The sequence below is a fragment of the Sceloporus occidentalis genome, unplaced genomic scaffold (genome assembly GCF_023333645.1).
Source record: "Sceloporus occidentalis isolate IW3139 unplaced genomic scaffold, rSceOcc1.0.p SCAF_8, whole genome shotgun sequence".
Taxonomy (NCBI): domain Eukaryota; kingdom Metazoa; phylum Chordata; class Lepidosauria; order Squamata; family Phrynosomatidae; genus Sceloporus; species Sceloporus occidentalis.
In genome coordinates this window covers 26,733,364-26,759,242 of record NW_028316988.1, presented here as the reverse complement: position 1 = coordinate 26,759,242, position 25,879 = coordinate 26,733,364, and the positions used below count along the sequence as shown (strand labels likewise).

Genomic DNA, 25,879 nt, shown 5'->3' with positions numbered 1-25,879 from the left:
AATGTTAAGCTTTGAGAGGTTGAGGAGCCTCTTTCTTTTATGCTGCGAACCATTTGCTGTATTGTTTGCTTGTTGGGGCTGGAAAATGGATATCCTCTCTTTCCATTTTCAAAAGCGAAAAAAAGGATGGCAGCACAGCTTTCAGTCTCAAAGACACAAGACGACCTTCCAGTTCAAGTGTCCAGATTTCAAGAGTCCTGTGTTTAGAACAGTATATTTTTTTTCCCCACAATCATGATAAAGATGCTTCAAAATATTTAGTATTTATCAGTTGTGGATGTTTTCAAGAATTTTACAAAACTCTGAACAGCAAGTAGGATTTCTAGTTTCTAGGTCTTAATGGATTTTGACACATTGACTTGTTTGGATGGCTCTGTCACCGCTTTTTTGCTCACTGTACCCTTGGTTTGGGTGACAAAGCAGGAAGTCTCCCTGGGATTTAGTGAAAGTTCCCATCTGCACACTTTGGGCATTTGTCATTGAAGGTAAGGCTATTAAACCAACCGCAAAACATGGTTTAATATACTGGCTTGTTCAGAAGTGGTTCCCCTTAGTTCATTTGTTTGGCTGCAATAGGAGACTATATTTAGTGCAAGATGCCCTGGTGGTTCTAGTGCAAAACACACACACGAAGGGTTTGCATGCATGGGCAGGCATGGCTCTTTCATTGCTCGGTGTGGCCACAGTTTTTAAAAACAAGCCTTACATATTTCATTTCTAGCCCACCTTTTTCTCAACATGGGACTCAAAGTACCTACCACAAGTTAAAACGAAGTTCAGTTAAACAAAAACATTTAGCATGACAATTATTAAAAGCCTAATAATTCTGTTAAAGACACAAAGTACAAATATTTTAAAATGCAATTAAGGCCTGTTACAGACTGCCAAAATAAAGCTGGTTCAGGTCTCTTTGGAGGTATGCTGTTTAAATGATGCATGGGTCCTAAGAGTCCAGAGGTCGCGCCAAAGCCAGACTCCATTCCTAAGCACTGGAGCGCAGCTTTGGTGCAGCTTCTGGATTCTTAGGATGCATGCATCATTTAAAAGAGCATACCTCCAAAGAGACCCAAAGCAGCTTTATTTTGGCAGTCTGTAACAGGCCTAAATCACACTAAAAAGGATACAAGCACAACACCCCATTAAAATTTAAGAACCAAAAGTGTGGCTAGAGGGCCGTTCAAACCTCCCACGGATGGGAATTCAACAACCTAGGAGCAGTCACTGAAAAGGCTCTCTCCAAATGTGCCTCGGATGGTAGTGGGACCAAAAGAAAGCTCCCTTGCAGAGCTGAAACCTCAGGCAACTTACATGTAGCTAGTTGGGTTTGTGTGGTTTTCTATGAAGATGTGGTGAAACAGAAGACAGCATGGACAGAAGAGTCATGTTCAGGGGCAGAGCAAACCATGGCTGGTACAAGAACCCTTCAGAACCAAAGTTTAATGTTATATCAGTTCCAGCTCACTTTCTTAAATTTAAAGAAGAGAGGAATTTTGTCGAGTGCTTAGCAAGCAAAAGTACTTGTGAATACTTCAAACAAATGAGTCAGAATGATGCAGAAGATGTAAATGAAGGACACGGGTGTCCAGCCACATCTTGCGCATGCGTACCTAGAAGCAGATCTCGCCAGCTTTGGTGGAATCAGTGTGAAATGGGGAAGCACAGTGCATTTTATATTGGGGACGGAGGGAGCCCATGATCCTTTCACGATTCTCTCACAGTACTCCAGTCATTTCATTTTTTCTCCCCTTTCGGTTTGATACTTCCATCACATGTTTAGCACTAAAGGAAACTGCTCAAAGCTAGGTGTCAGAAACACCCAAGTTTCCTCCTGTAGCGAAGATGAGCTGCAGGAAAAACAGGTAAATGGTAGAGGCCAGGCACTGGAGGATGAGTGGTTTTTCTTGAACTGTTTGATGTACAGTAACTTGCTTTTCTCATCAACCCTTCTTAATATGTTATACTCTCTTCCTTAGGCTGCCATACTGGTTAGTTCTGCATTTGCTCAGTCTACCAGAATCCATCTATCACAAAGCCAAGGGCCAAGACGGTCTTAGTTTGTGGCCATCTATAGAGCTGTGTATAAATAGCTCTTTATTTACAAACAGCTGTTCTACGTGACCTTGGGAAACCCTGCTTTTTTGTTTGTTTGTTTGTTTGTCTGAATATCTGTCAAGGTGTACAAAAATAATTTAGAATAATGTTAGGGGATTAAAATGGCCATTCAGAGGAGAATGCTTTGCGCTTCCAACTGTTGCAAGACACGTCTTAAAATGTTTGCAAATAAGCAATCAAATGGAGAGGGAACACCATTGGAAACACTTTTTAGCAGTTACATGCAGCCCTAACAAATCTTTTATCCTTCCCAGCTTTTTCTTCTAAAGATTTCCAGACTCCTTTTTTAGAAAGCATTATCTTTTATAGCCATTTTAATGCAGTTTTATTAAAAAATATTTTTGTTTGCTGCCCTGAGCCTCTTAAATGAGAGGAAATGATATGTTGTTGTTCGTGTTGTTGTGTGCCTTCAAGTCATTTCCGACTTATGGTGACCCTAGAACCTATTATGAGAAAATGCCACAGGAGACTCAGAGGCAAGTAAAGCTAAATCCATATTAGTATTCCTGCGAGTTCCACTGCTCTTATCAGCCAGTAAACCACTTGGATGACCTTAGATGTGCCCTAATATCTTGCCCAGAGTTTGATGGAAAGTGAGAATATTAATCTACTTTCTGGTGCCAGCATGCTCAAATTGCTTTAGTCTTATAGTAAGGGTGAGCTAGTGACCATGGACGACCTATATAAATTCAACTAGACAATGAGGAAATCAGAAGCGTAAAAGAGGTCCTGTACTTTGGTTAAAACATTGATCAGAACAGAGACTGCAGTCAAGAAATCAGCAGAAGACTAGGAATGGGAAGGACAGTGATGAAAGCTCCTAAAGAGCAAAGATATACAAGTGAGTACTTAAGTTAGAATCGTACAAGCCATTGTATTCACTATTTATGGATATGAGAGCTGGGTAGTGAAGAAAGTAGATTACAAAAAATCAATTCATTTGAGATGTAGTGCTGGAGAAGAGTGCTTAGGATGCCACCGACAGCCAAGAAGACAAACAAATGCGTTCTTGGACAGATCATGCCTGGACTCTCCCTGGAAGCCAAGATGACCAAACTGAGGTTGTCGTACTTTGGCCACATCACAAGGCATTAGAAAAGACAATAAAGCTGGAACAGTAGAAGGTAGAAAGAGAGGAAGGCAGCGCACCAGATAGCTAGACTCAGGCGCGTTACAGACAGCCGAAAAGTGGCGGCCTGCACCCGCCCCTTTCCCCGCCGGATCGGGGCCTCAGTGGTCAGAGCGGCAGCCGCTGAGGCCCCGATCCGCCACTTTCCAGGCCGCGGGGAAGTGGCAAAAGGCCCCTTTCCCGAGGCCTGGAAAGGGGTGTCCTTGGTGCTTCAAGCCCGAAGGACACCCCGCGGCAGCGGGGAGGAAGAGAAAGGGGCCACTTGGCCCCTTTCTTCCTTGCGTCACTGGGCACAGCCATCTAAAGGCTGCGCCCAGCGATGCAAGACCTTCCTGCTCTGACGAAAGGGCGCACTAAGCACCCTCGCGCGGTGCGACGGGGTGACGTCCACGTCCACGCCGCCTCGTTTGGAAGCGGCGCGTTCCTGACACCATCATGGCGGCCCCCATGTAGATGGGGCGCCGCCTTCTTGTACATCCTCAGGACGTATTAGGCTTGGGGGCGTCAAGAAGTGATGCCCCTTTTTAAACCTAGGACTCCCTGAGGACATCCCTTATGGTGGTTTGTAACACGCCTCAGTTAGGGAGGCCACAGCCTGCAGTATCTAAGCTGAGCGATGGAGGAGGAAAGGTCTTGGAAATGTCTCATCCACAGGATCGCTTCTTTCAGGGCTGACCTGAGGCCAGTTAACAACACTGGAAGCTTTTGAAGCTCCACTGGCTTCTTCATCAGGCAAAGGTGATAAAAATCATACAGGGGAAGAGAAACATGTTAGTCATAGGCCTGCATTTTGTCAAGATTTTGTTGTCCTCTGTTCGGATGGTATGGAAGGATATTCATATAGGCAGGCCCCTCTTCCCTCTGGCCATGTGGGTACTGGGAGTTTCTTAAACTCCAGGAAATAACATTTAAATTCCATTAGCAAGACAAAAAGCTACTGCCTTTTAAATCCAGTTTGTCTCAAATCCTTTGTGAGGCTACAGGACCTTTTGTTAGACAGAGAAGACTGAATTTCTCAGGAACCTCCATGTATGCAAGTTGTTTAGGCAGCTATTCTGCACCTGAGATCAGAAAGAGAGTGGTATGGTGGTTTGAGTGATGTGCTCTAGGAGATTTCAGTAAGGCGGTTGACAAGGTGCCTCATGATATTCTTGCAAACAAGATAGTGGGCTAGAAAATGGAATTCTTAGGTAGGTTTGTAATTGGTTGACTGGCCAAACCTAAAAGGTGCTCAGCAATGGCTCCTCTTCATCTTGGAGAGAACTGACCAGTGGGGTGCCACAGGGTTTGCTCCTGGGCCCAGTGCTATTCAACATCTTTATCAAAAACTTGAATGAAACAATAGAGGGCATGCTTATCAAGGGTCTGGAAGCCATGCCTTATAAAGAGAGTCTTGGGGATCTGGGTATGTTTAGTCTGGAGAAGAGAAGGTTAAGAGGAGATATGATAGTCCGGTTTAAATATTTGAAGGGGTGTCATATTGAAGAGGGAGCAAGCTTGTTTTCTGCTGCGCCAGAGAATAGAACATGGAGCAGTGGGTTCAAATTAGAGGAAAAGAGATTCCATCTAAACATTAGGAGGAATGTCTTGACAGTAAGAGCTGTTCAACAGTGGAACACACTCCCTTTGAGTGTAGTGAAATGTCCTCCTTTGGAGGTTTTTAAACAGAGTCTGGATGGCCATCTGTCAAGGATGCTTTGATTGTGAGTCCCTGCATGGCGGAATGAGGTTGGACTGGATGACCCTTGGGGTCTCTTCCAACTCTGATTCTATAAGATCTGGGTTCATATACCTGCTCAGTTTATGGAAACCAACTGCATGAACTTGGGCATGTTACACTCTCAGCCTTAAAGGAGTACAATGACAAACCTCCTCTGTAGTAATCTTGCCAAGAAAATCCTGTGATAGGGCCACTTGAGATCAGAATTGACTTGAATTCACACAACAGCAGCAGCATCTGTGAAGAATAAATAGCCTGCATCCCCCTAACCCAGTGATGGCGAACCTATGGCATGCGTGCCAGAGGTGGCACTCAGAGTCCTCTCTGTGGGCACATGTGCTGTCACCTGAGCACAGAGTTTGCCAGAGTTTGTTACTAGAAAGCCAGAGGGACACGACACTTTGCAGTAAATAAGTGGGTTTTGGGTTGCAATTTGGGCACTCGGCCTCTAAAAGGTTCGCCATCACTGCCCTAACCTAACCCTCGGTGTGCCACAACACTTGTCTTTTTTCCAGAGCTTTTTCACTGCTGAACAGCAGGCTGCCTTTTAAAGTGTTCTTGCACTCTGTGTTATAGTTTAAGGCCTGGATAACCTGGTAACTCCTGCTTTGAGCCAAGCTTGTGATAACACAAGCATTGCAAATGCCAGGATCCTGCTTTAGTAACAATAGTGGCAACATCTTATAATATTAGTGTCCCCACACAACCCCGCACTGTAGGAACACTCTGTGCTTTCAGTACTGCACTGATGGGCATCACACATGATTAAAGGGAGCTGAAACACTGAGGGTGGGATTTGTGTCATTGCACTGACTACTGTACTCTGGACATTTTAAAGAAAGGAAATGGCTTTTTGTCAAATGTCAGTCATTTTAACTAATTGTCGACAGATGAGTTCAGAGGAATTTCTTAAGGTGAGTTCTGTCACGCTCCCTATATTGATCCATGTCATTCTGGCCTGAAGAGTAGAGCAAAACATGGATTCCTAGTTTCAGCACCATGCTTTTTCTATTTGATTTTAGTTAACAAAAGATGATCGTAGTCCTGCATGACATTATTTCTTAGATTAGTTTGAACTCCCCCCACCCCCCATGCAAGAAGTTTTTTTAAACAATACCGCATGCAAACATTGTGAATAAATGGATTTTTCATTAACCTCCTCCCATGTACTTAATGAAAGAAGGATATCCCATCCCACTCCATTTCACTGTACTGATTATTTAATGAAGTGGTTTGGGGGTTTCAGCAGTATTTTACGTCACTTGGCGCCTGGTTATTTTTAACTAATGATGTCAAAAATTACCACCTTCTGTGTACAATTTATGTCATGTGCTGCAGATCTGTGGGACTTTCCACTTCTGCCTTTCTCCTGCTGCCCAGTCTACTAAAGTTCATAGTGCTGTTGATCCTTTACACAGCAAAGTTTCTCTCAGGGACACTTCGTTCTTACTCAGTCTGCTCAGTTCTTAGACACATCTTACAGTGATGTGTCCAAGGGCCCTGGCTGTGTAATGACAGTCATTCTTACGGCGTGGCTCATATCAATCCAATTTCTTCTAGATCTAGCTGACAAGACAAAGCCATGATGTCAACCAGCTTTCTTTCCTCTTCGTTCTTGGGATAAAAATGGGTGAAAGTGTCTTTTTCTGGATTTCTTCGTTGCTTGTGAGCGTGGAGTGTTAGGTTTGCTCTTAGTAACTGAATTTTAGGTCTGTGTGGAGCCAACATTGTGTAGCGGTTGGAGTGTTGGATTAGGATTTCTTGGAAACCCCCTTCATGGAAACTTTGGGCAAATCATACTCTGCCTCAGAAGAAGGTGTTGCTGAACTTCCTTGGGTTGCCACAAGTCAATCAATCAATCTTTATTGCTTTTGGCCAGTGGCCTTTGCAAAAACCCAAACAATAAAACGATACACATAAAATTTCCATAAAACCAATATATAGTAAAATTTACCAAATAGTCAGAATCAACTTGATGCCATGTAACAAATGGTGGACATGGGATGGCTCAGCCATTGCTGGAACTACAACATCATGACTACAGTTGTAATTGCACCACAACGTTTGGTGAGGGGAGAAGGAATGGTGTATGATCTCTTTCAGGGTTAGACCACTGCAAGACGTCGCCATAATCCATGCATAGTTTCCCTGCACTTTCTTAACTGTTCTAGACATAGGCACACACCCAGGCAACTGATGTTTGCCAAAGCCAGCCTTTTACCAAGGGAGCTGACTCTTGCTGTATTTTATTGTCCCTGTCCCACCCATGTGTATTTAGTTGTACACCTCTGCGGACCTGTTCTTCTCCGTTTTCCATATCAAAAAGCTTCCAGATCACTCACTTTAGAAAATATAGAAGTGGGTTTCGTAATTTCAGCTAACCCTAATTATGGGATTATACCATAACTCTGTGGTGGCACACCTGCTTTGCATGCCAGACATCCTGGGTTCAATGCCTGGCATCTAATTTGAGAAGTACCAGGTGGCTGGAAAGACCCTTCTCTGCCAGAGACCCTAGAGAGCCACTCAGGAGACAAGTAGCCTGATCTGGTATTTTGACTCTTTGTGTTCATGTGTCTGGTGAGCTTAACATTGGCCCAGGTTTGTGTAGTACTGAAAGCTCCCAGCTTCCCAGAAGCGTTTCTTTTCAGCGCCTCCTGCCTTACACCTGGCTCCCCCACCATTGGGGTTATTATGTCACTGTGCTTAGGGAGTTCTCTATAGCTTGTTTGCCAGTTGCGCCGTCTGTTCTCTGTTTGTGCCCTTGCCTCTTTTTGACAGTTGAAGACAGTTCAGCCGCTCCGTTTCATTGTCTGTTTTGTTAAGCTGTGTTTTAAGCTGATAACTGGTAGCCTTGTAATGTTACTTGGAAAGCACAAGGCACTTGAACATGTCACTGTACTTGCTGCACCCTGTTTGCAAGGCCTTTTGATTGTGAGTTGCTCGCTCTTATTTGGAGCAAATTAAGACACTGGGCCTCGAGGGTGTTACTCCTGAGCTTTGGAACAATTGCTTGGATTGCAGCTGTTGGTTGGAGATAAGTAGAAAACAGAGACGTGTTCAGAGGAGCTAGACTTCATAAATGGGCAGAGGTTTCTGGATCTCAACATTTGCATGTTGTATAAGTCTGCGTCTGAGTGTAGGTGCCAAAAATTGGTGATATTTCCTCCTTTTTATGGCTCCTCTATAGCAGCATCCATAATTCAACAGTTTCCTTTGATTACAGACATTTAATTTTTTTCTTAGGAGCAGAAAAACGGGTTCTTCTTGGCTCTTGTCATGACAGTGGGCATGGGCTGAAGTTGGAAACCATCAAGCTCCCTTTTATCTAAGTTTAATGTAATCTTTCCTTCCAAAATCAAAGGAGGCTTTCTGTCCTTCCTGCTGGCAGGGCTTTATAGTGCTTTGGCATCCTCCTGTACCATAAAGAGCCACTGCAGTTGCTGATGAATCTTATGTGAAAATAGTGGCTGGAAATGAATAATGGGAGGCAGTGCAACCCCAGGTATGTTTTTGGGGTCCTTCCTCCCATGGATGTTCATAGAAATATAGAGTTGGAAGGAGACTGCAGGGGCCATCCAGTCCAACCCCCTTCCATGCAGTCAAAGCACCTCAGATAGATGACCCTCTAGCCTCTTTAAATCCTCAAAGATGGAAATTCCCTCACACTCCGATGCAGCATATTCCACTATCAAACAGCTCTTATTGACAGGGAGTTCTTTCTAATGTTTAGGTAGTATCTCTTCCTGTAGTTGGAATCCATTTCTCTGTGTCTTAGCCTCTAGAGCAGCAGAAAACAAGCTTGCTCCATCCTTAGTATGACGCCCCTTCAAATATTTAAACAGGGCTATCATATCACCTCTTAACCCTTCTCTTCTCCAGACTAAACATAACCTGCTCCCTAAGTCTCTCTTCATAGGGCATGGTTTCCAGACCCTTCACCATTTTGGTCACCCTCACACTCCATCTTGTCAACATCCTTTTTGAATTGCAGTGCCCAGAACTGGACACAGTCTTCCAAGTGAGGCCTGGCCAAAGCAGAATAGATTGGTTGTGTTACTTCCCTTGATCTAGACACTATACTTCTATGTATGCAGCCTAGGATTGTATTGGCTTTTTTAGCTGCCACATCATACTGTTGACTCATGTTCAAATTGTGGTCCACTAAGACTCCCAGATCCCTTTCACATTTAGTCTTGTTAAGCCAGGTGTCCCTCATCCTATATGTATGGATCTTTTTTTTTCCCTGCCTTTCATTTCTCCCTGTTGAAATTCTGTTCAGTCTGTTAGTTTTGGCCCAGCTATCTAATCTATTACAGTCATTTTGAATTCTGATCCTGCCCTGTGAAGTATTAGCTACTCCTCCTAATTTGGTGTCATATATGAGGGAATATATTTCGCCACCCAAATCATTGATAAAGATGTTGAATAGCACTGGGCCCAGGAGAGAATGCTGTGGCACTCCACAAGTCATTTCTCCCCAAGATGAGGGCAGCCATTGGTGAGCATCCTTTGGGATCGGTCAGTCAACCAGTGACAAATCCATCTACCAGTAACACTGACTAGCCCACATTTTACTAGCTTGTTCTTATGTTATACCCCAAATACTCTGATTTGGATGATGGGAGGAGTTTGAAATGTTCTTTAGATCTGTAATTAGATCAGGGCTGAAGCTTAATGCAGGAGATGGGCCTGATGGGTGTTAGTGGTGCCTGGATCTTTAATTGTTGAACTTTGTCTTGCTCTGAAAAGGAAGCCTTTGCGTCTGCTGAGTAAGATTTCCCTAAAGGCACTCTCTCACCGTATGACGTGCAAGCAGAGCATGCAGCCTTCATAGTGCTGATGTATGGCATTGTTTGACTTATTAAAAGCAGGCACTTAGGTAACTTTAACTGGAGTGGAAGGATTTTTCATACTTCAGTGGCCTTGAATATCCTCCAGCTGAGGCAGTGGTAGAAGCCTGCTGCACGATAGGCCTTAGAAATTATTTTCACCACTTATTCACTTCTGCCTTCCCTTTATCTATAGAAACAACAACAACACCACATTTGAGCCCTAATAAAGGCCCCCAAGATGATTCACAATGCCCATATATAATCCTAATAGTCTTTCCAAAATGCAAGCACCTCCACCAGCAAAGCTTGTGAACATGGTTAAGATAGCAGGAGAGATATGGTCCCACACATTGGAAAGGTTTGCAGAGTAATATCCTTAGGATATGTATGGGGAATTCTCTTCTTTCTTCTAGGAAATAGGCTGGAAAGTGATTCTCCCTGTCTTTGGTTCTTGGGTCAGGTGCATGTTGTAGTATTGGACTGGAAAAAAGTCACTGCACAGGGAACCCAGGGTATATGCAATGGAGGCCAGGGGCAAACCTTTCTAGTAAATCTAGAGCAGTGGTTCCCAACTTTCCTAATGCCACGACCCTTTAATACAGTTCCTCATGTTGTGGTGACCCAAACCCATGAAATTATTTTCGTTGCTACTTCATAACTGTAATTAAATAGGTGGTTTCCAATGGTCTTAGGCGACCCCCATGAAAGGGTCATTCGACCCCCAAAGGGGTCCCGACCCACAGGTTGGGAACCACTGATCTAGAGGAACATGACCTCAGATATTAACTACTCTCCATGGCATGCTGTTGCAGCAGCAAACTGCTGCCGCCTGGCTTTAAGATGGATTCATTATGTTTGCTATACCAGTGGCAATTGTAGTGGTTCTGTTGAGCACTGCGCCATTAAAATTACAATGTAATGTTCTTGTGCGCCTAAGATTCACACACTGCTGGGGATTGATCTTGAAAATTAAGGGGACGTTCTACAAAGGCTGTTTATTTAGCCCATTAGCTAGGAATTGTTTGAACATACTTTTTGTATCAATTGAACTCTGCACAGGTGTGAAATCTTTTCTCGGTGGTTAAAAAAATGAATTTGCTGGCAAGTAGCGCATTACTCCTGAAATCCTTCCCAGGAGGCTATACAATTCCCATGGCTCAGAAAAAATGGAGGGGTGTGTGTGTGTTTTGTCAACTTACATTTCCAAGGCTTTTTGTGGATATAGTGTTGGCAAGGGGCTGGAAATAAAATTGTAGCCCAACTGTGACTTTTCTGGATTGGCAAATTGACTTTTTGGCTCTGTAGCATGGAAATATCAAAGACCTACTTCGACAGGCTGATGGAAGGAATAAAATAAGAACGGTAAAGAACTAACATATTTTAAAGAAGTTAGGATTTAAATAATTCTAAAGTAAGTAATGAAGGCATTGAAATAGTTCAAGATTTTCCATATCTTAGCTCAGTCATTCATCAGAATAGAGACTGCACTCAAGAAATCAGAAGAAAACTAAGACTTGGAAGGGCAGCTATGAAGGAGCTAGACAAGATTACAAATTTAAAAAGATATGTCATTGAATGCTAAAGTCAGAAGAGCTGATAGGAAGAGAATCAACTCATCTGAAATGTGTTGCTAGAGGAGAGTTCAATGGGTCTCATGGACTGCTAAAAGTACAAATAAATGAGTGCAAGAGCCAGTGTGGTGGAATGGTTTGTGCCTTGGATTACGACTTTTAGAGATCAGGGTTGATGAAAACCCACTGAATGAACTTGAAAGAGTTCGCACACTCAAACTCAAAAACCCTATAAGTTGCCATAAGTCGAAAATGACTTTTGACGGTGCACACAACAACAACACCAAGAAGAACAAATCAATCCTGAATTCTCACTGTAAGCCAGGATGACTAAACTGAGACGGTTGTACTTTGGACCATATCTTGAGAAGATGCGGCTTACTAGAAAAGGCAATAATGCTTGTTAAGGTAGGAGGAAAAGAAAAGATCATGTTCCAGCCTGATAGATTCAGTCAAAGAAGTCATGGTCCTGAGCAAGGTGGCTGGAGATAGCATGACTTGGAGTTCTGTAAATCTCCGTAAGTCAAAGTTGAATTGATGCCACTTGACAACAAGAAAACATTGTATATTCTTACTGTAATGCCTTTTGAAGGGATGATGTGATAGGATTGTGATCAGTAATAAGTTTTGCTTTTGTCTTTGTCAAAGAAAATCTTGATATATATGTTATCAATTCTAACTAAGGTAAAGAAGTTCCCCTATTCTGTATTTCTACTGTTTCAATGTACTTGAGCATTGCTTCATAATATAACTAATATAAGTAAATGTGGCAAAGAAATTCTCGGTTGATAATGGTTTAGGGTTCTCCATTTAACACTGAAGTTAAAACCTGTATAGAAATCCTATTCAGCGCTACAGCTTTAGCTATCAGAGGGGTGTATCAGTCAAACTTAAAAAGATCTTTGTGTTCTCAGACCAGTATTAACTTGTATTCTCTGAATTGCAGAAAGCTGTTTGTGGGCGGCCTAGACTGGAGCACCACACAAGGTAATCATCTACTGAATTTATTGTGAACCTCTTTCTTAAACACACATAAATCATACTAGAGATTCAGATTTCCTCCATCTAAAGGAGCTAGGCTGCTGTTTGTACTGTAACAGGACTTTCTCCATGACTGAGCCATATTTTCAGTGCCTTGTAGTTCCATCGAAAACAGTACGATAAAAAAAAAAAAAATCCCTCTGCGTGTACTTAACAGTTGTACAAGTTTGCTGTTTTTCTGGAAAGCAGGGTATGTTAAGTAGATGGATTATGGCAGGATCCTTATGGTAAGCCTGCTAAAATTTATGTAGAGGAGTTATTGGAAGTTGTAAAGAACCTCTTAGTGAACAAAATGCTGCATTCATTGGCCCCTCAGGGCTTCCCCACAGAGCCTTCCACGGACCTTAGCCATTTCCCCCCCGAAAAGAATTGTGCTCCGACTTTGCATGCTTTTTTTGACAGATTGTTCTCAACAAAAGCATTTGTGTCTTTCTTTGACAGAAACGCTCCGTAGCTACTTTTCCCAGTATGGGGAAGTTGTCGACTGTGTGATAATGAAAGATAAGACGACAAATCAATCGCGAGGGTTTGGATTTGTCAAATTCAAAGATCCCAACTGTGTAGGGACAGTCCTGGCCAGCAGGCCCCATACATTAGATGGTCGAAATGTAAGTTTGCCTCAGCTGGAGTGTCTGTATGTGGGGTGAAGTGTGAAGGGAGGTGTGCATGTCTATATATTTCTTAAATAACCAAACTCAATGAAATGTCAGTGGGATTAACTGAATAATTATATGATTTTTTAACTAATGGTTTCTTCCAAATGTGTTTGTACTTGAGGTTAATTCTTAAACTCTATTTTAAGGAAAGCACTGAACAATAACCTTATGTGCCCTTCCCTCCCTAATTCTTTTCAAGATCATAATAATAATGTGGGGATGAAGGGTAAGGTGCCCCACAATTACAATATATGATTCTCTCTTCCTACTTTTTGTCGCTATGCAAGAACATGGTTAGATCATGGCAGAGAAAATACTAACTAGCCATTTTTCTCTCTGTTGGGTTTTGTTTGAGAAATAGTTTGGAACTGGTTGATGGCTGCTGCAATTACACATTGAAAGTGTGGCATAAATGGTGCAACTTGCAAATAGGACCACTATTGTTGTGAGATTACAACTGTTCTTATTAACCTGCCTGCTGGAAAGTATCAAAACATGAGCCTCCGGTTTGCATCCCTGTCTAATCACCCCTGGTGCTTCCTACTTCCCCAAGTGAGAGGCCATTTGTGTGCTTAAGACAGTAAACAGCTTGTTTTGAGGCTGAATGTTTTGGTCCTAGGTCTGCTGTGCTGTCTTGAAAGCTGGGGATTCCCCCCCCCCCCCATGACACAATATCACTGTATTGATTTGTCTGCATATCTGCCTCAGCTTGATATATTGGCAGCAGACTTGGTGAGCTGTAATTCCAAAAAGTAACTTTTAAGCAGTGTCGCTCTTGGGCAATAATTCTTCTAGTTCGCTTTTCTAGTTGTCCTACGAGTATCCTAAAACTATTCTTGCGGGGAAGGGGGGAGGGAAGCAAAGGGTCTGATAGTAGTTGCAGTGTCTTTGTTAAAAGCCTGATGCTGGACCAAACCATCTTCTTCAGTTTTTGCCTTTTCTCCAATTTTACCCTCATCCTTGACAGATCGATCCAAAGCCCTGTACCCCTCGTGGAATGCAACCAGAGAGAACACGACCAAAGGAGGGATGGGTAAGAGAGACACTTTGGCATTGCTTTGCACTTTTTCTCCTTTCAGTGATCTTACCAAGCTGCTGGCATTTTCCTCATCCAAATGCTAAGGAGCTTTGTTAACCTTTCTGGAAGCAGGTGGTGAAACTCAACTGTACTGGCAGGAAAAAGAACTCATGGGGCTGAGGCTAACTTGCCAGATGTCACCACTTGCTGAGAATGGCTGTCCATTGTAGGCTGTAGGATTTCCAGACAGTTGTAATGGCAACATTTTTGAGGCCTTCAGCTTGATCCCATTGTGTGCCATGATCTGTCTCTAAGGGAGAGGTGTGTCTGGTTTTGATGTGTACTGGATTGCCCTTAACAAATAACACACTAATGCACTTCCCTGTGAAAACCAGGAATTTGAAAACCACACTGATGCCCAGAAAATCTTTCCTACTGCTGGTTTTACATTAGTGATAAAAGATTGTCGGAAGAATTGTCCAAGATGAGATGGGAAATAGGCATAAAATTACAATGTGAACGTCAGTAAGCAAATGTAGAACTCACCAACACCACATCTGGGGAACTTTTCGCCTTTCAGATACTTCTGGATTGCAACTCCCAGCATAATTGATCTGGCTAGGGATGTTGGGAGTTAGAGTCCCACAACATCTGGAGAGCAACATGTGGCTGACCCCAAGCATTAATTCCAAAGCCAATGTAAGATTTAAAAGAACAAACCAACCACTAACTATGCATGTTGGGAGGCATGGAGAATAAAGTCTTGGGGAATAAAGATGTATCCCTTTCTGCATTCCACAGTTTTAGTTGCATTGGCTAGTAGGCTTACCTTTGGGCATTATTAAGTCCCTGCTCGAAAACCCTAGCAAATACTACATGTCCCTTTTTTGTTAATTAAACTGTCTAAGAGTTTCCTATGGAAAAAGCTCCTTTCAGGTTAGGCTACATCCAAAGATTCGAAATGCTGATGGATAAGTCTTATGGAATAATAAAACTTTACTTTTAGATACATCATTTGCCTTCTGTACAGTTTCAAGCTATTTTTCTTGTCCTGAGCAGGTCTGTCAGCTACCAACACCTCCCTCTTTTTTCCTGCTGCTTCTTTCATGCTTGCAGTCCAGGTTTTGGAACTATTTCCTCCCCCCCCCCCCCCATCTGCACCCCGAAGCCTCCATTTTGGCCAAGTTTTTCCTGGGCTTTTACTGTGACTTTGTCTTTTTTTTTTTTAAGTCAGTCTTCATAATATCCTTCCCTTCCTTTCTCACCTTTGTCCTGTGCTTTGTTACTGCCAGCAACACCTAAGCTGGACTGAATGTGGAGGAGGTGGTTAGGTAAAATAATTAGTCCTAACACTGTAAACTATTGGTAGAGTTGGTTTAGTGTTCACTTACCCATTTACACTAAATGCTCACAAAATGGTCTGATCAGGTAGCGTCAGATATTCAGTATTTTAAAGTAACAGTATGATGTGTTCTTGGCCTTGTGTGACATTATATGAATTTAACTTATAATAATCTGTCTTCAGTATTATGCACTGCGTGTGACATTTGTAACACATAAGCTCAGCTGGTCAGAAAGACTGACTACTTTGTTTTTGAATTGTGGGAGTTCCAGCCCCTGACTCTTCCTGGTTTTAATCGAAATCATGAGCCCACTTCTGTAGGTTTCTAAAAGCAAAGGCGGAATGGTAAAGATGGAAAGTTTTTACCCCACTGCTCTGTTTCTAGCTTTGCCTTAATGTCTCTTGATTTAATTCACCAAGCTCAGATCTTCCATACATCTCAACTTTGCCTTCCTCTTGGTTCTTCTGCATCTATCCATCTCAGGCTCTGCTTTATCCAACCAAGACCCAAACTGACAAAAGTCAAGCAGAGTGCATGGGTTTGTAGAAGTAGCCTACCTTTGAGTCAGGTAGTGTGATCAGTCTGAAATCTTAAATTCAGATTCAAAAATTTCCTGTTGTGCTGAACGTGGGGCACAAATATGTCAATCACTGAATAGATGGCAATCACACAGCATGAAGAAAATATAATTTTTAAAACAAACTTTAATTTCAGTACATCCTTCTGTCCCTTTTGTCTCAGCAGAAAGGATCCAGGAGCGATAACAAATCCAATAAAATTTTTGTTGGCGGGATCCCTCACAACTGTGGTGAGACAGAGCTCAGGGAATACTTCAAGAAGTTTGGAGTGGTGAGTTACTGTGGAGGCACGCATATTTTTCTTGAAAAAGAGGGTTCCTTTGCCATCTCCTGTCTTTAAAAAATGTTCACAATATTCTCCCTTACTGCAGTGACATTATATTGTGTCCAGTAGCATATTTTTGTTGTTGTGTGCCTTCAAGTAGTTCCTGACTTATGATGACCCTAAGGTGAATCTTTCCTGGTTTTTTTTTTTTTTTTTTTGGGGGGGGGGGAAGAGTTTCTTCAGACAGATTTTTCCATTGCCATCCTCTGAGGCTCAGAGCATATGACTTGCCCAGGGTGACCCAGTGGGTTTCATGGCTCAGTGGGGATTCAAACCCTGGTCTCCAGAGTCATAGTCCAGCACTCAAACCACTATGCCACACTTGCTCTCATTGCCTCCCATTTTAATCTTGTATCTATGTTGTTGATCATAAAGACTCTTGATTCTAGTGTGTAATTTTGTCATCCTGAACCCACTTTGTTTTTCAGTAATAATGTCGTTTTGCTTTTGTTTTGTTATTGTTTGCCTTCAGGTCATTTATGGCTTATGGTGACCCTAAAGCAAAACCCTCGTGGGTTTTTTCTGGGGTTAAGAGTGTATAACTCACCCAGGATCATCCTGTGGGTTTCCATAGCCAAGTGAGGAATGCTCAAACTACCACACTGGGTCTCTACCACTGGGTTTTCTTAGCTAGATTTCTCCAGAAGAGGTTTGCTATGGCCTTTCTCTGAGGCTGTGCAAGTCACTTGCCCAGGATCATGCAGTGAGTCTCCATGGCTGAGTGGCGAATTCAAACCCTGATCTTCAGAGTTCTAGTCCAACACTCAGACTGGCTCACTGGCTCTTGTTCTTTACTAAGGGCCATGTTATGTATTGTTATCATCATCCACTTTTCAGTGATTCCTCTAAAACAGCAAACAACAATTAAAACCCAACACCAAGAGTGTGAAGAGAAAGATATGGCAGCCTGTACTTGTCACCAGATGTTAACAACTTCACCCAGGCACCTTCCCAGGGCTGGCAAATCATAAAAATGTCAGCTGACAGTGAAAGTATCATTTCCATCTGATTTGCATGTATCTCAAGATACATTCACATATCTGTGCACCAGTGCAAATTGTATTCTTGCTGTGTTCAGAAATAGTTTTCATTTTTTGGTTGAACCTGTTTTTCCTTTCCCACTCTGTAATGCAGGTAAGTAGCAAACATTTCCTCATGAATATGCATTGCCTGAAGTTATCCCGTTACACACATGGTCTTTGAAGTTGGTGGAGAACAGCCTTTCCCTTCTACTCTCATCTAGATCGTTTGAAGGTCTGGAGACTAGGCTCTGTGAGGAGCGGCTTAGGGAGCTTTGGTATGTTTGTGAAAGAGAAGGTTAGGATCTGACATGATAATAATCTTTAAACATCTGAAGGGTTGTCATTGAGGATGGAGCAAGCTTGTTTTCTGCTGCTCCAGAGACTAAGACAGAGAGCAGTGGATTCAAACTAGAAGGAAAAAGATTCCACCTAAATTTTAGGAAGAACTTTCTGACAATAAGAGTTGTTTGACAGTGGAAGACACTGCCTCAGAGTGTGCTGGAGTCTCCTTTTTGGAGGCTTTTAAGCAGAGGCTGGATGGCCATCTGTTGGGAGTGCTTTGATTGTGTGTTCCTGCATGGCTTGGAGTTGAATTGGATGGCCCTTGTGGTCTCTTCCAACTCTACAAAATCCTTGGTAGAATCAATACATTTGATTCTACAACATCCACCATCTCCTGTCATTCGCTTTGCTGACTGGAGTGAGTCCAAAAGAGCCAGCCATCCCTGGATAAGAAAGGTTGGCATACATACAAACAACACATAATTCTGGATTGGTTTTTGTTCTTTTGTCTCTTTTCCAAATGCCCAATACCACATTTAAAAAAGAAAAGTATTAATAATGCAACCAGGTTTTAGAACAGGAGACTACTAGCAGAAGTACCAGTTTCACCTGGGTTTGAAGCCTCATAGTCTACATATGCATGCAACATTCTGGTACAGTACTTCTCTTTTTCTCACTGGTCTCTCCCTCCATATCAGTTCTCCTTCAGCCCTTCCCTCTGCTAATATGTTTTACCATTACCAGGCACCAGGAGTCCCTCTCCTCCAAGAGTTCTGGAGATACTAGGGGTCGTCCAGACAAGCTTTATCAACCTGGCATTGCATAGAAGCTGCTGAATGAATAATCTTCCAGGCCTCTCTTATTAGAAGAGGTCTGGCACCTAGTGGTTGCAGGTGGTACTGAGAACTAAAGACCAATTTTAATTATCATTAATTAATGCATTTAGAAAACAAGTTTTCTTTCTAAAACCTCCCATAACAGCCATGTGCCATTTTTTAAAACTGGTTCTCATGAGTCTAACAACGTGCTTTAAAAAAATCTTTAAGACTCTTGGGATATCTGTGGGGGTTTGGACTATAATACACTCTGAAAGGAATCCTAGAAAGATTTGTGTTATCGTAAGACATTTGCTAAACAGCATCACAGATACATTTGGAGGAAGCAGGGGGATTATTTAATCCCAGACTGGAGAGGCTGCAGTGCAAGTGTTGGCAGTGTGCATGTTTGAAAGGCCACTTCCAGCGCTCCACACTAAAACCATACCCACCTCTTTATAGTGAACCCTGGCTCCTTCTTAGAGAGGCTTTGTGGTTGTGTACTGCTTCTGAGGAACCCTCATGGGTGTGGGTTAAGAGAGCCTGTGGGGGATGCAGGAAAGTTCCCATAAAAAGAAGACGGTGGAACATTACCCGCCAGCTGATTAGAAATCCACCATCTCTGTTACTAAACTGAATTTTGCTTGGTTTGGTAAATGGACTTAGTTGACTTGAAGTGTGTTCTTAATATGGGACCTGGCTTTTCAATGCTGGCTGTGTAAACGTGAACACTTCATCTACTTTTGCCCGGGTGAAGCAGAAACCTGACACTCCTCTTGGGAGGGAGCAGTTGACAAGGCATAATTGGGCGTGTCCTGAAAGGGAATTCAATTCTGTTAGAAGGCTCCCCATTGGCACTTGGCAACTTGAACCCTGCCAGATGTCTTTTCAAATTAGCACTAAAACATCACTCTGGGTAAATCCATACCGATTCCTTTTCATTATACAAGTTGCCCTCTGGTCCCCAAAATACTCCCTTAGGAGATGGGGAAGACTTGTGGCTATTAGTGCAAATGCTGCCTAAAAGCTTTTCAGTGGAGCTAGTAGATGTGCTTCCTTCTGGCTGACTCTGACACTTGACTCTGGCTGCACAGACCAAGTATTCCTTATGAATGCTGGGTTTTGCAAGGCAGGGCGAGAAAGGCTCTGAGATCAAGACTGTTCCTGCCATAGCAGGGACAGGCAGAGACCCAGGAAAATGGGCTGGCAGACACAGAGCTCTGTAGAAAGGCAAACAAAGGCCTCTCAGACTCAGGTGCACTACCTTCTTTTGCTTGGCTGCATGCCATCTTCAGCCAGTATAGTCTGGGAAGGACTAGGCCTGCTTCCCATTTCTGATTTGAGTTGTAATCTTTGCCATCATAGCCTGGTTCACCTTAGGTCCTGTGGTCAAGCTCCGGAGTCCTGCTGTTAAAAATCTGTAGTGGTAAGGAAATAATCTAGATAACTCAGAATAAGTGGTGTCATTTTTAGAATCACAGGCAGGCTCTGATCTTTGGTGATTAGAGACACTTTTAGGAGACAAATATGACTACTAATTCTGGGGCTGCCAATGCAGCTTTATGTTTCCACAGTCTGAGAATCCTGTGATGGTTCTTCTATTCTGGGAATTGTGGTTTTTGCTCTTTGCTGGGAAATCAACTGGCTCCTCCACCTGTGGCAATTGGGGTGCGCTATACAGGCTCTCAAGATGGAAGAGAGGGTATCCAGCAGCCCTGGTTTTTACTAGGAGTTCTCTAAATTGCCCCTTAAACATTTGAGCAGATCAGAAGTGAATAAGAAGTAGATAGTTGAGGGCAGCTGTTATGTCATCTTGTAGTGTATCTCCTGTTTCAAACAATTGTTGGCACAGCTGGACAGTGTACCCAGCATTTCATGTTTGTTCCTCTAGTTCAGGCCTCAGTCTTCCCTGCTCGCCTGGCAAGTGTCATCTGCTTTTCTCCCTTTTTGAGAGTTTTTATGCTGCTTCTGCAGAATTGCTGGAGGCGCTGGTGGATTTTTAAAAGGATGTGTGCAGAACATTGTTCTGGGAGAGGAGCTGGTTTGTCTCTTCTCAGTTCTCATTCTCCATTAACCTATTTAAAAGGAGTAAAAACAGGTGGAACAACTCTGCTCCTAGGACAGGGAGATAGGAAGGTGGAAAAGTAATCTCAGTTGAAACTGCTGGGTTTCTGCCAGCCAGTGAGAAAAATTATGTATGCCAGTTTGAGGTTGGCATACATTTCCCTGTGCATGGAAATATCTTGGGACTGGGATAGCAAAGAGGTCTCTCAGTCTGCCCAGAGGATTCTTCATGGCCTGCCCTCTTTGCTTTACTGATAGATCCTCAAGGGTGGACCTACTTCTCCTGTCTCTAGGTGGGAGACTTAATGCAACCACACCTCAAGACCAAAGTGTAGAGAGGGGGATTGTTATTTCTTGTACGTCACATTTTAGGGAAGATAAGTTGATGCACCAGCGATTGCTGAAGGGCAACTTTCTAGCAACTTCTGTAGCTGCTAGAAAACGGCAGACATTGATAGTTAACCATTTAGTGTCTATGCCTTGTTTTTGGTGCTGTCCTCCTGCTGCTTAGTTAACCTTTATCTGGTAACTGTTAGAAGGATTTTCCCCTTCTCTTTTCCAGGTCACCGAAGTGGTAATGATCTATGACGCAGAGAAACAGCGGCCCCGAGGTAAAGGAGGATCTAGTTTGCCCTTAAAATTTCTTTGTCCTCTTCCTGTATCAGATGGCAAACTTTTACAATTTCAACCTGCCCCCCCCCCCAAAAACAACAACAACAACAACAACCCCTACATTTCTTTAGTGCAATGCCTCAGGAAGTAACATCACTGAACAAATTATCTTGTGGACGCTTTTCATGCAGTTTCATCTATTGTGTGTTAACTGCTTTTGAAGTCCAGTGTTGCATGTCTCTCTGTTCTTTCCCGCATCTCTTCTTCCCACCCAGAGGTGTTTTTCTTAAGAAAAAATATGACACCTAAGTTAAGCTACTTGCTTCAAATAGAGAAGGGAAAAGGAGCATGAGTGTGTATCTGATCAGTTTACAGATTTTTCCCTTTCCTTTTGAAAATGGAGATAATAAAATGTGACTAAAATCTCCTGTTTCAGACTTGCAGTTATCACTAGCTGGAAGAATGAATGTATGCTTTTTGTGCTGTTGTTGGGGTCTCCCTCCCAAAGCCTGCAGTTGAAGTATGTGGCCAAAAGCCATGTGTTGTAAATCACTGCTTGATACATTTTGTGTATGAGAATCTATGCATTCTGCAGCTTATAATGCTGCTTTTATGTGACCGAGCGAGTGTGAGCATGGCTCCCCCCATAACCTGAAGCGCACCTTCTCATCTTTGGCCCTAATTAAAGGCAGCAGTTGTGTTGCTTTACATTTCACATTTTCAGTTGGCTCTTAGAGGCACTATATTTTAAAAATGCCATAAACTTTAAGTTTCAATGAACTGCTTGGTAGCATGTCAGACATGCTGGAAAATAGTTTGCCATCTGGACTTTCCACTCTTCTTTCTTAAATCCATTATTTAAAGCAATATATAAAATTTTCACTTCATATTTATTAAGCTGTTAAGTCTTAGTTTTTGTTTTAATTTAGACATACATCCTAGTGACATATTTAAGTGTTTCATAGTAAAAGTACAGTAAACGTTAAGTTCTTTCTTTTCCCCCCTTCCTCTTTTCTCTCTCTGTGAATTGTTTTGTGATTAATATCTCTTTAGATTTCTTCTCTCTAGGTGATAGATTATCACAGAGGTACAGGCCATTTCCACAAACGGAGGAGGGATCGGGCTTTGTCTTTATTGGGATTGTGAACGAAATTTTCCATATTTGGTGTGGGAAGAGCTGGGAGGGGGGTGGTTACTTTTTATTTTAATGCCTTAATTCGTTTTGCAACAGCTTTGCACTGTTTCAACAGAAAAATTCACTGACACAGCAAAGAGCAGCATAATTGTGTATGCATGTTTTAGGCTAATAGAGGCAATGAACATCTTGCCTTTATTTGGAACCTTTCATCCCACACTCTCAACACTCTGAGCAGATAAACTCTAAATCTTATCCTTTGGGCCTGAATAGCACTGAAGCTCCCCCTGTTTCATTTGTCCACTGAGGAATCAGGCCATTCAGAAAACATTTTTTCTCCGGTACAGAAGACTTTCCTTAAAGCCTCCCAGCTGAACAACTTGCCACATGCAATCTTGTGTGTTAGATGCAAATATTGCAGTATGTCCTGCCTGATTTGGTCCCAGTTAGGTTCTCAGCTAGAGAAATTCACATTTCTCCACACCAGAGAAACCCATGTTAGCTGTCATTCTACCTCCAGGCCCAATATTTTTGTAGGTGTGGCCATGCTAGTTGCCAAACCTGGGGCCATCGGAACACTAACCCTGTTGGCAGTGGTGTGGCATATCTGGCTCAGGTCCCAGCCAACAGGACATGATCCTGAAGACACAGCACAGAGTCACATATTCCAGGTGCAGGTAGTCTTCTACAAGAGTGTGCCTTGGACCACCTACTTCTAATCACCTGTCTCTACTAGCCACAGTTCTTGGAAACAAATTCAGGGGTAGTCATGTTGGCTATGTAGCAAAATACAACATAAAACAATGGTACCTTTATTGGGTGTCATCCATTGGACACAAAATACATCATGCAATCTTTTTAACCTTCTCTGGCTTCGTCATCTATGTAAAGAAGTATCAATATAGTACAATCCCCTTCTTGGCCATGTGAGGGTCATGGACAAAGTGCAATACAATACAGGCAATAAAATTGCAAATCCATTAGCAGCAGCAAAGTAACTTCCATTGAAATCCTGGCAAACACTATTCCATGCGAGGCTAACTGTCCCATTCTTAGTCAGAGAACATTGAATTTCTCATTAAGTTTCTGTACTGTCACATCTGGAAAAACCTTTAAGGTGCTGTATAGATAAAACTTGCCAGTTGTTGTTCAAATAAACCACAGAGTTATGTCTCATTCCATTAGCTCCCTCTTCTTAAAGCTTCCCCCATTGCAGCAAAATTTGGTATCTTCAAATCCAGGAAACATATTCAGGGATAGCCATGAAGGGGTTTCCATTACGGTTCCATGCCTTTCCTTTTCACTCAGTGGAACTACAGACATTACACATTCTGGGCTAGTCAAGCCTATTCTGGGTTCTTTCCAAGCCCTAGCACTTTCTTAACTAGATTCTACCAAGTAAGCCCTTGTGAGATTTTTGGGATACTGTGATGAGGGTGTCCTCCTATAGTAAGATGGAGTATCTGGGTTTAGAAGGGACATATATTTGTTCCTGCCTGTGAATTACAACATGCATCTTCTTAAACACTATTTTTTCATGTCAGGCATCTTTTGCTTTGAATTTGTACTGGAAATGCCTTAATAAAACAGACAAAAAGAAAGCAGATATTAGGTTGAGGTGGAACAGGGTGGCTAGGCAGTGCATACGGAGTTTTAAAGTCTTGACTGATTTTGATAACTGTTTACAGTCTAACAAAGATACAGCACACAAGGAAAAAGGAATGGCAGTGGAAGAAGGAATTAAGTCCAGCGGATACTGCCTCTTCTCTCCCTCTGGGCAGTGGAGAAAGGGCCTTGCATGTGTTCCTGGGCCTAGGCATGATAGAGCTCTGCCTACCTCTTCTTTTCTCCTTTGGAGGCCAGGGCAGTGGCAGTTGAGATGGAACTTAGCCATCTTCGCATATTTTTTCTGTGAAGGGGGCAATTCACACAGTTCCATCTAAGTTCCATCTAAGTCCCAACTTGTTTTACAGTAGCGATAGACGAAGAGAGAAAAATGAATGAGCCCACTGAGAATGACTCACTTTACATTCTTAATCCAGAGCCTGTCCACACTTCAGATCCTCTTACATTTTGCTCTTTTTATGCCTTTTGGGTCTCTTTAACTTTGTGCAGACTCTTGTCTTCTGGTTAAAAATCTCTTGGCAACATTAATTCTTCTCTGCCCCCAACCCCCACCCCCAGCTTTCTTCCAGAAGCAGGTAATACTTCTATCACCTCTGAAGACCTCTCATCTATAATTTCTAAAACTGTTTCTCCAGTTTTCTTCTCTGATGCTCCCCAGAGAGAACACAAGGGAAGAGACCACAAGGGCCATCTAATCCAATCTTGTCCTGCAGACCATTTCACCTTCAGGACATCCATTATCCCTTGGGCCTTTGGCTTTCCATCATTTTGCTGCTGTTCTTGTATGAAGATATTTTCCAACTACATTTCAACTTCTACACACACCTGGGTCATTAGGGGCAAGCTGAGAGAAGTTGAGATGCAGCTGTCTTTATTAGATATCCATCATTAAATATCCAAAGAGATGCCATATCCATGATGGAGTGAGAATGTTTTCTGCTGCTCTATAGCCAAGAACACAGACCAGTGGCTTCAAATAACAGGAAAAGAGATTCTACCTAAACATTAAGAAGAACTTGACTGTAAGAGCTGCTCAGCAGCAAAACAGACTGCCCTGGTAGACACTGTCTTTGGAAGTCTTTAAACAGAGTTTGGATGGCCATTTTTTCAGGAGTGCTGTAGTTATGCATTCTTGCATGGCAGTGGATTACTGGATGACCCTTTTGGTTCCTTCCAATGTAGAATTCTGTGATTCTAACAATAACAGTAAAAAGATGGGTCTACAGAGGCCATCCCATCTGATTTTGTGCCACAGTCTGTTTCATTTTGGGGAGAAAAACCCTCCCAGATTTCTTCTTTTTCTTTAATCTTGAATTAAGAAGAGACCACATTCTTCTATATAGTCCCTTTCACCCCGTGGCCCCAGTTTAGGTACCGAAGTGTGAAAAATGAGTCACGTGTATGTGCAAATGTCCGTTTTTCCACTTTTGCCCTGCAAAGACCTCAAACAGACACATTTTGACAAAACGTCTGCTAATTCTTACAATGCAAGTGTGTCACAGGCTAACATCACTTTGGTTTATACTGCCAGCCTCTTGTGTGTGGACAATGCATTAAAAGTCGCCCTCCTTTATTTATTTTGTTTAGTTTAATTTGTTTCTTGCTCATGTTGCTGACAGCAGAATTTTGACCTGCTGCAATCTTGGCCTGTATCTTTGTGTATTTTTAAGTATGAATCCTCTTTACAATAAGGCTCCATGAGCTTACCCAACCATGTTGGTTAAGCTTAGAGAGACACTAACTGTTACAGAGACTGTATCTTTTTTTTTCTGTTGAACGCTTTAGAGCAATAAATGGCTGCTGTCAGCACTAGCTGCAAAGCAAAACGAAACCAAGGGGGAAATCTTGGGTTTCAGGCGGGAAATAGACACCCATCCCCAAATTGCTTTTATCGAAGCATTTCATTTTGAGTTATCATTCAAATCCTTCCAGCTTTACCAAATTGAATTTTTTATTATAGAACTACATTTTACGATGGAATCAGCAAATAGCGGG

General features: G+C 42.5%; 1 protein-coding gene across 4 annotated transcripts in view; it reads left to right on the top strand.

Moving 5' to 3' along the window:
- DAZAP1 (DAZ associated protein 1) overlaps positions 1 to 25,879 on the top strand; it is a 47,420-nt gene that overhangs the window by 6,243 nt on the left and 15,298 nt on the right. For 2 of the 4 annotated variants that reach the window (XM_089535720.1, XM_089535722.1), the window contains exons 2-6: positions 12,314 to 12,354; positions 12,850 to 13,016; positions 14,032 to 14,097; positions 16,167 to 16,274; positions 21,074 to 21,122. In XM_089535720.1, coding sequence (XP_089391846.1) covers positions 12,314 to 12,354; positions 12,850 to 13,016; positions 14,032 to 14,097; positions 16,167 to 16,274; positions 21,074 to 21,122 — 431 coding nt within the window. Of the gene's footprint in view, positions 1 to 12,313; positions 12,355 to 12,849; positions 13,017 to 14,031; positions 14,098 to 16,166; positions 16,275 to 21,073; positions 21,123 to 25,879 lie in introns of those variants that run through there. The other 2 variants (XM_089535721.1, XM_089535723.1) reach the window with 2 other exon arrangements.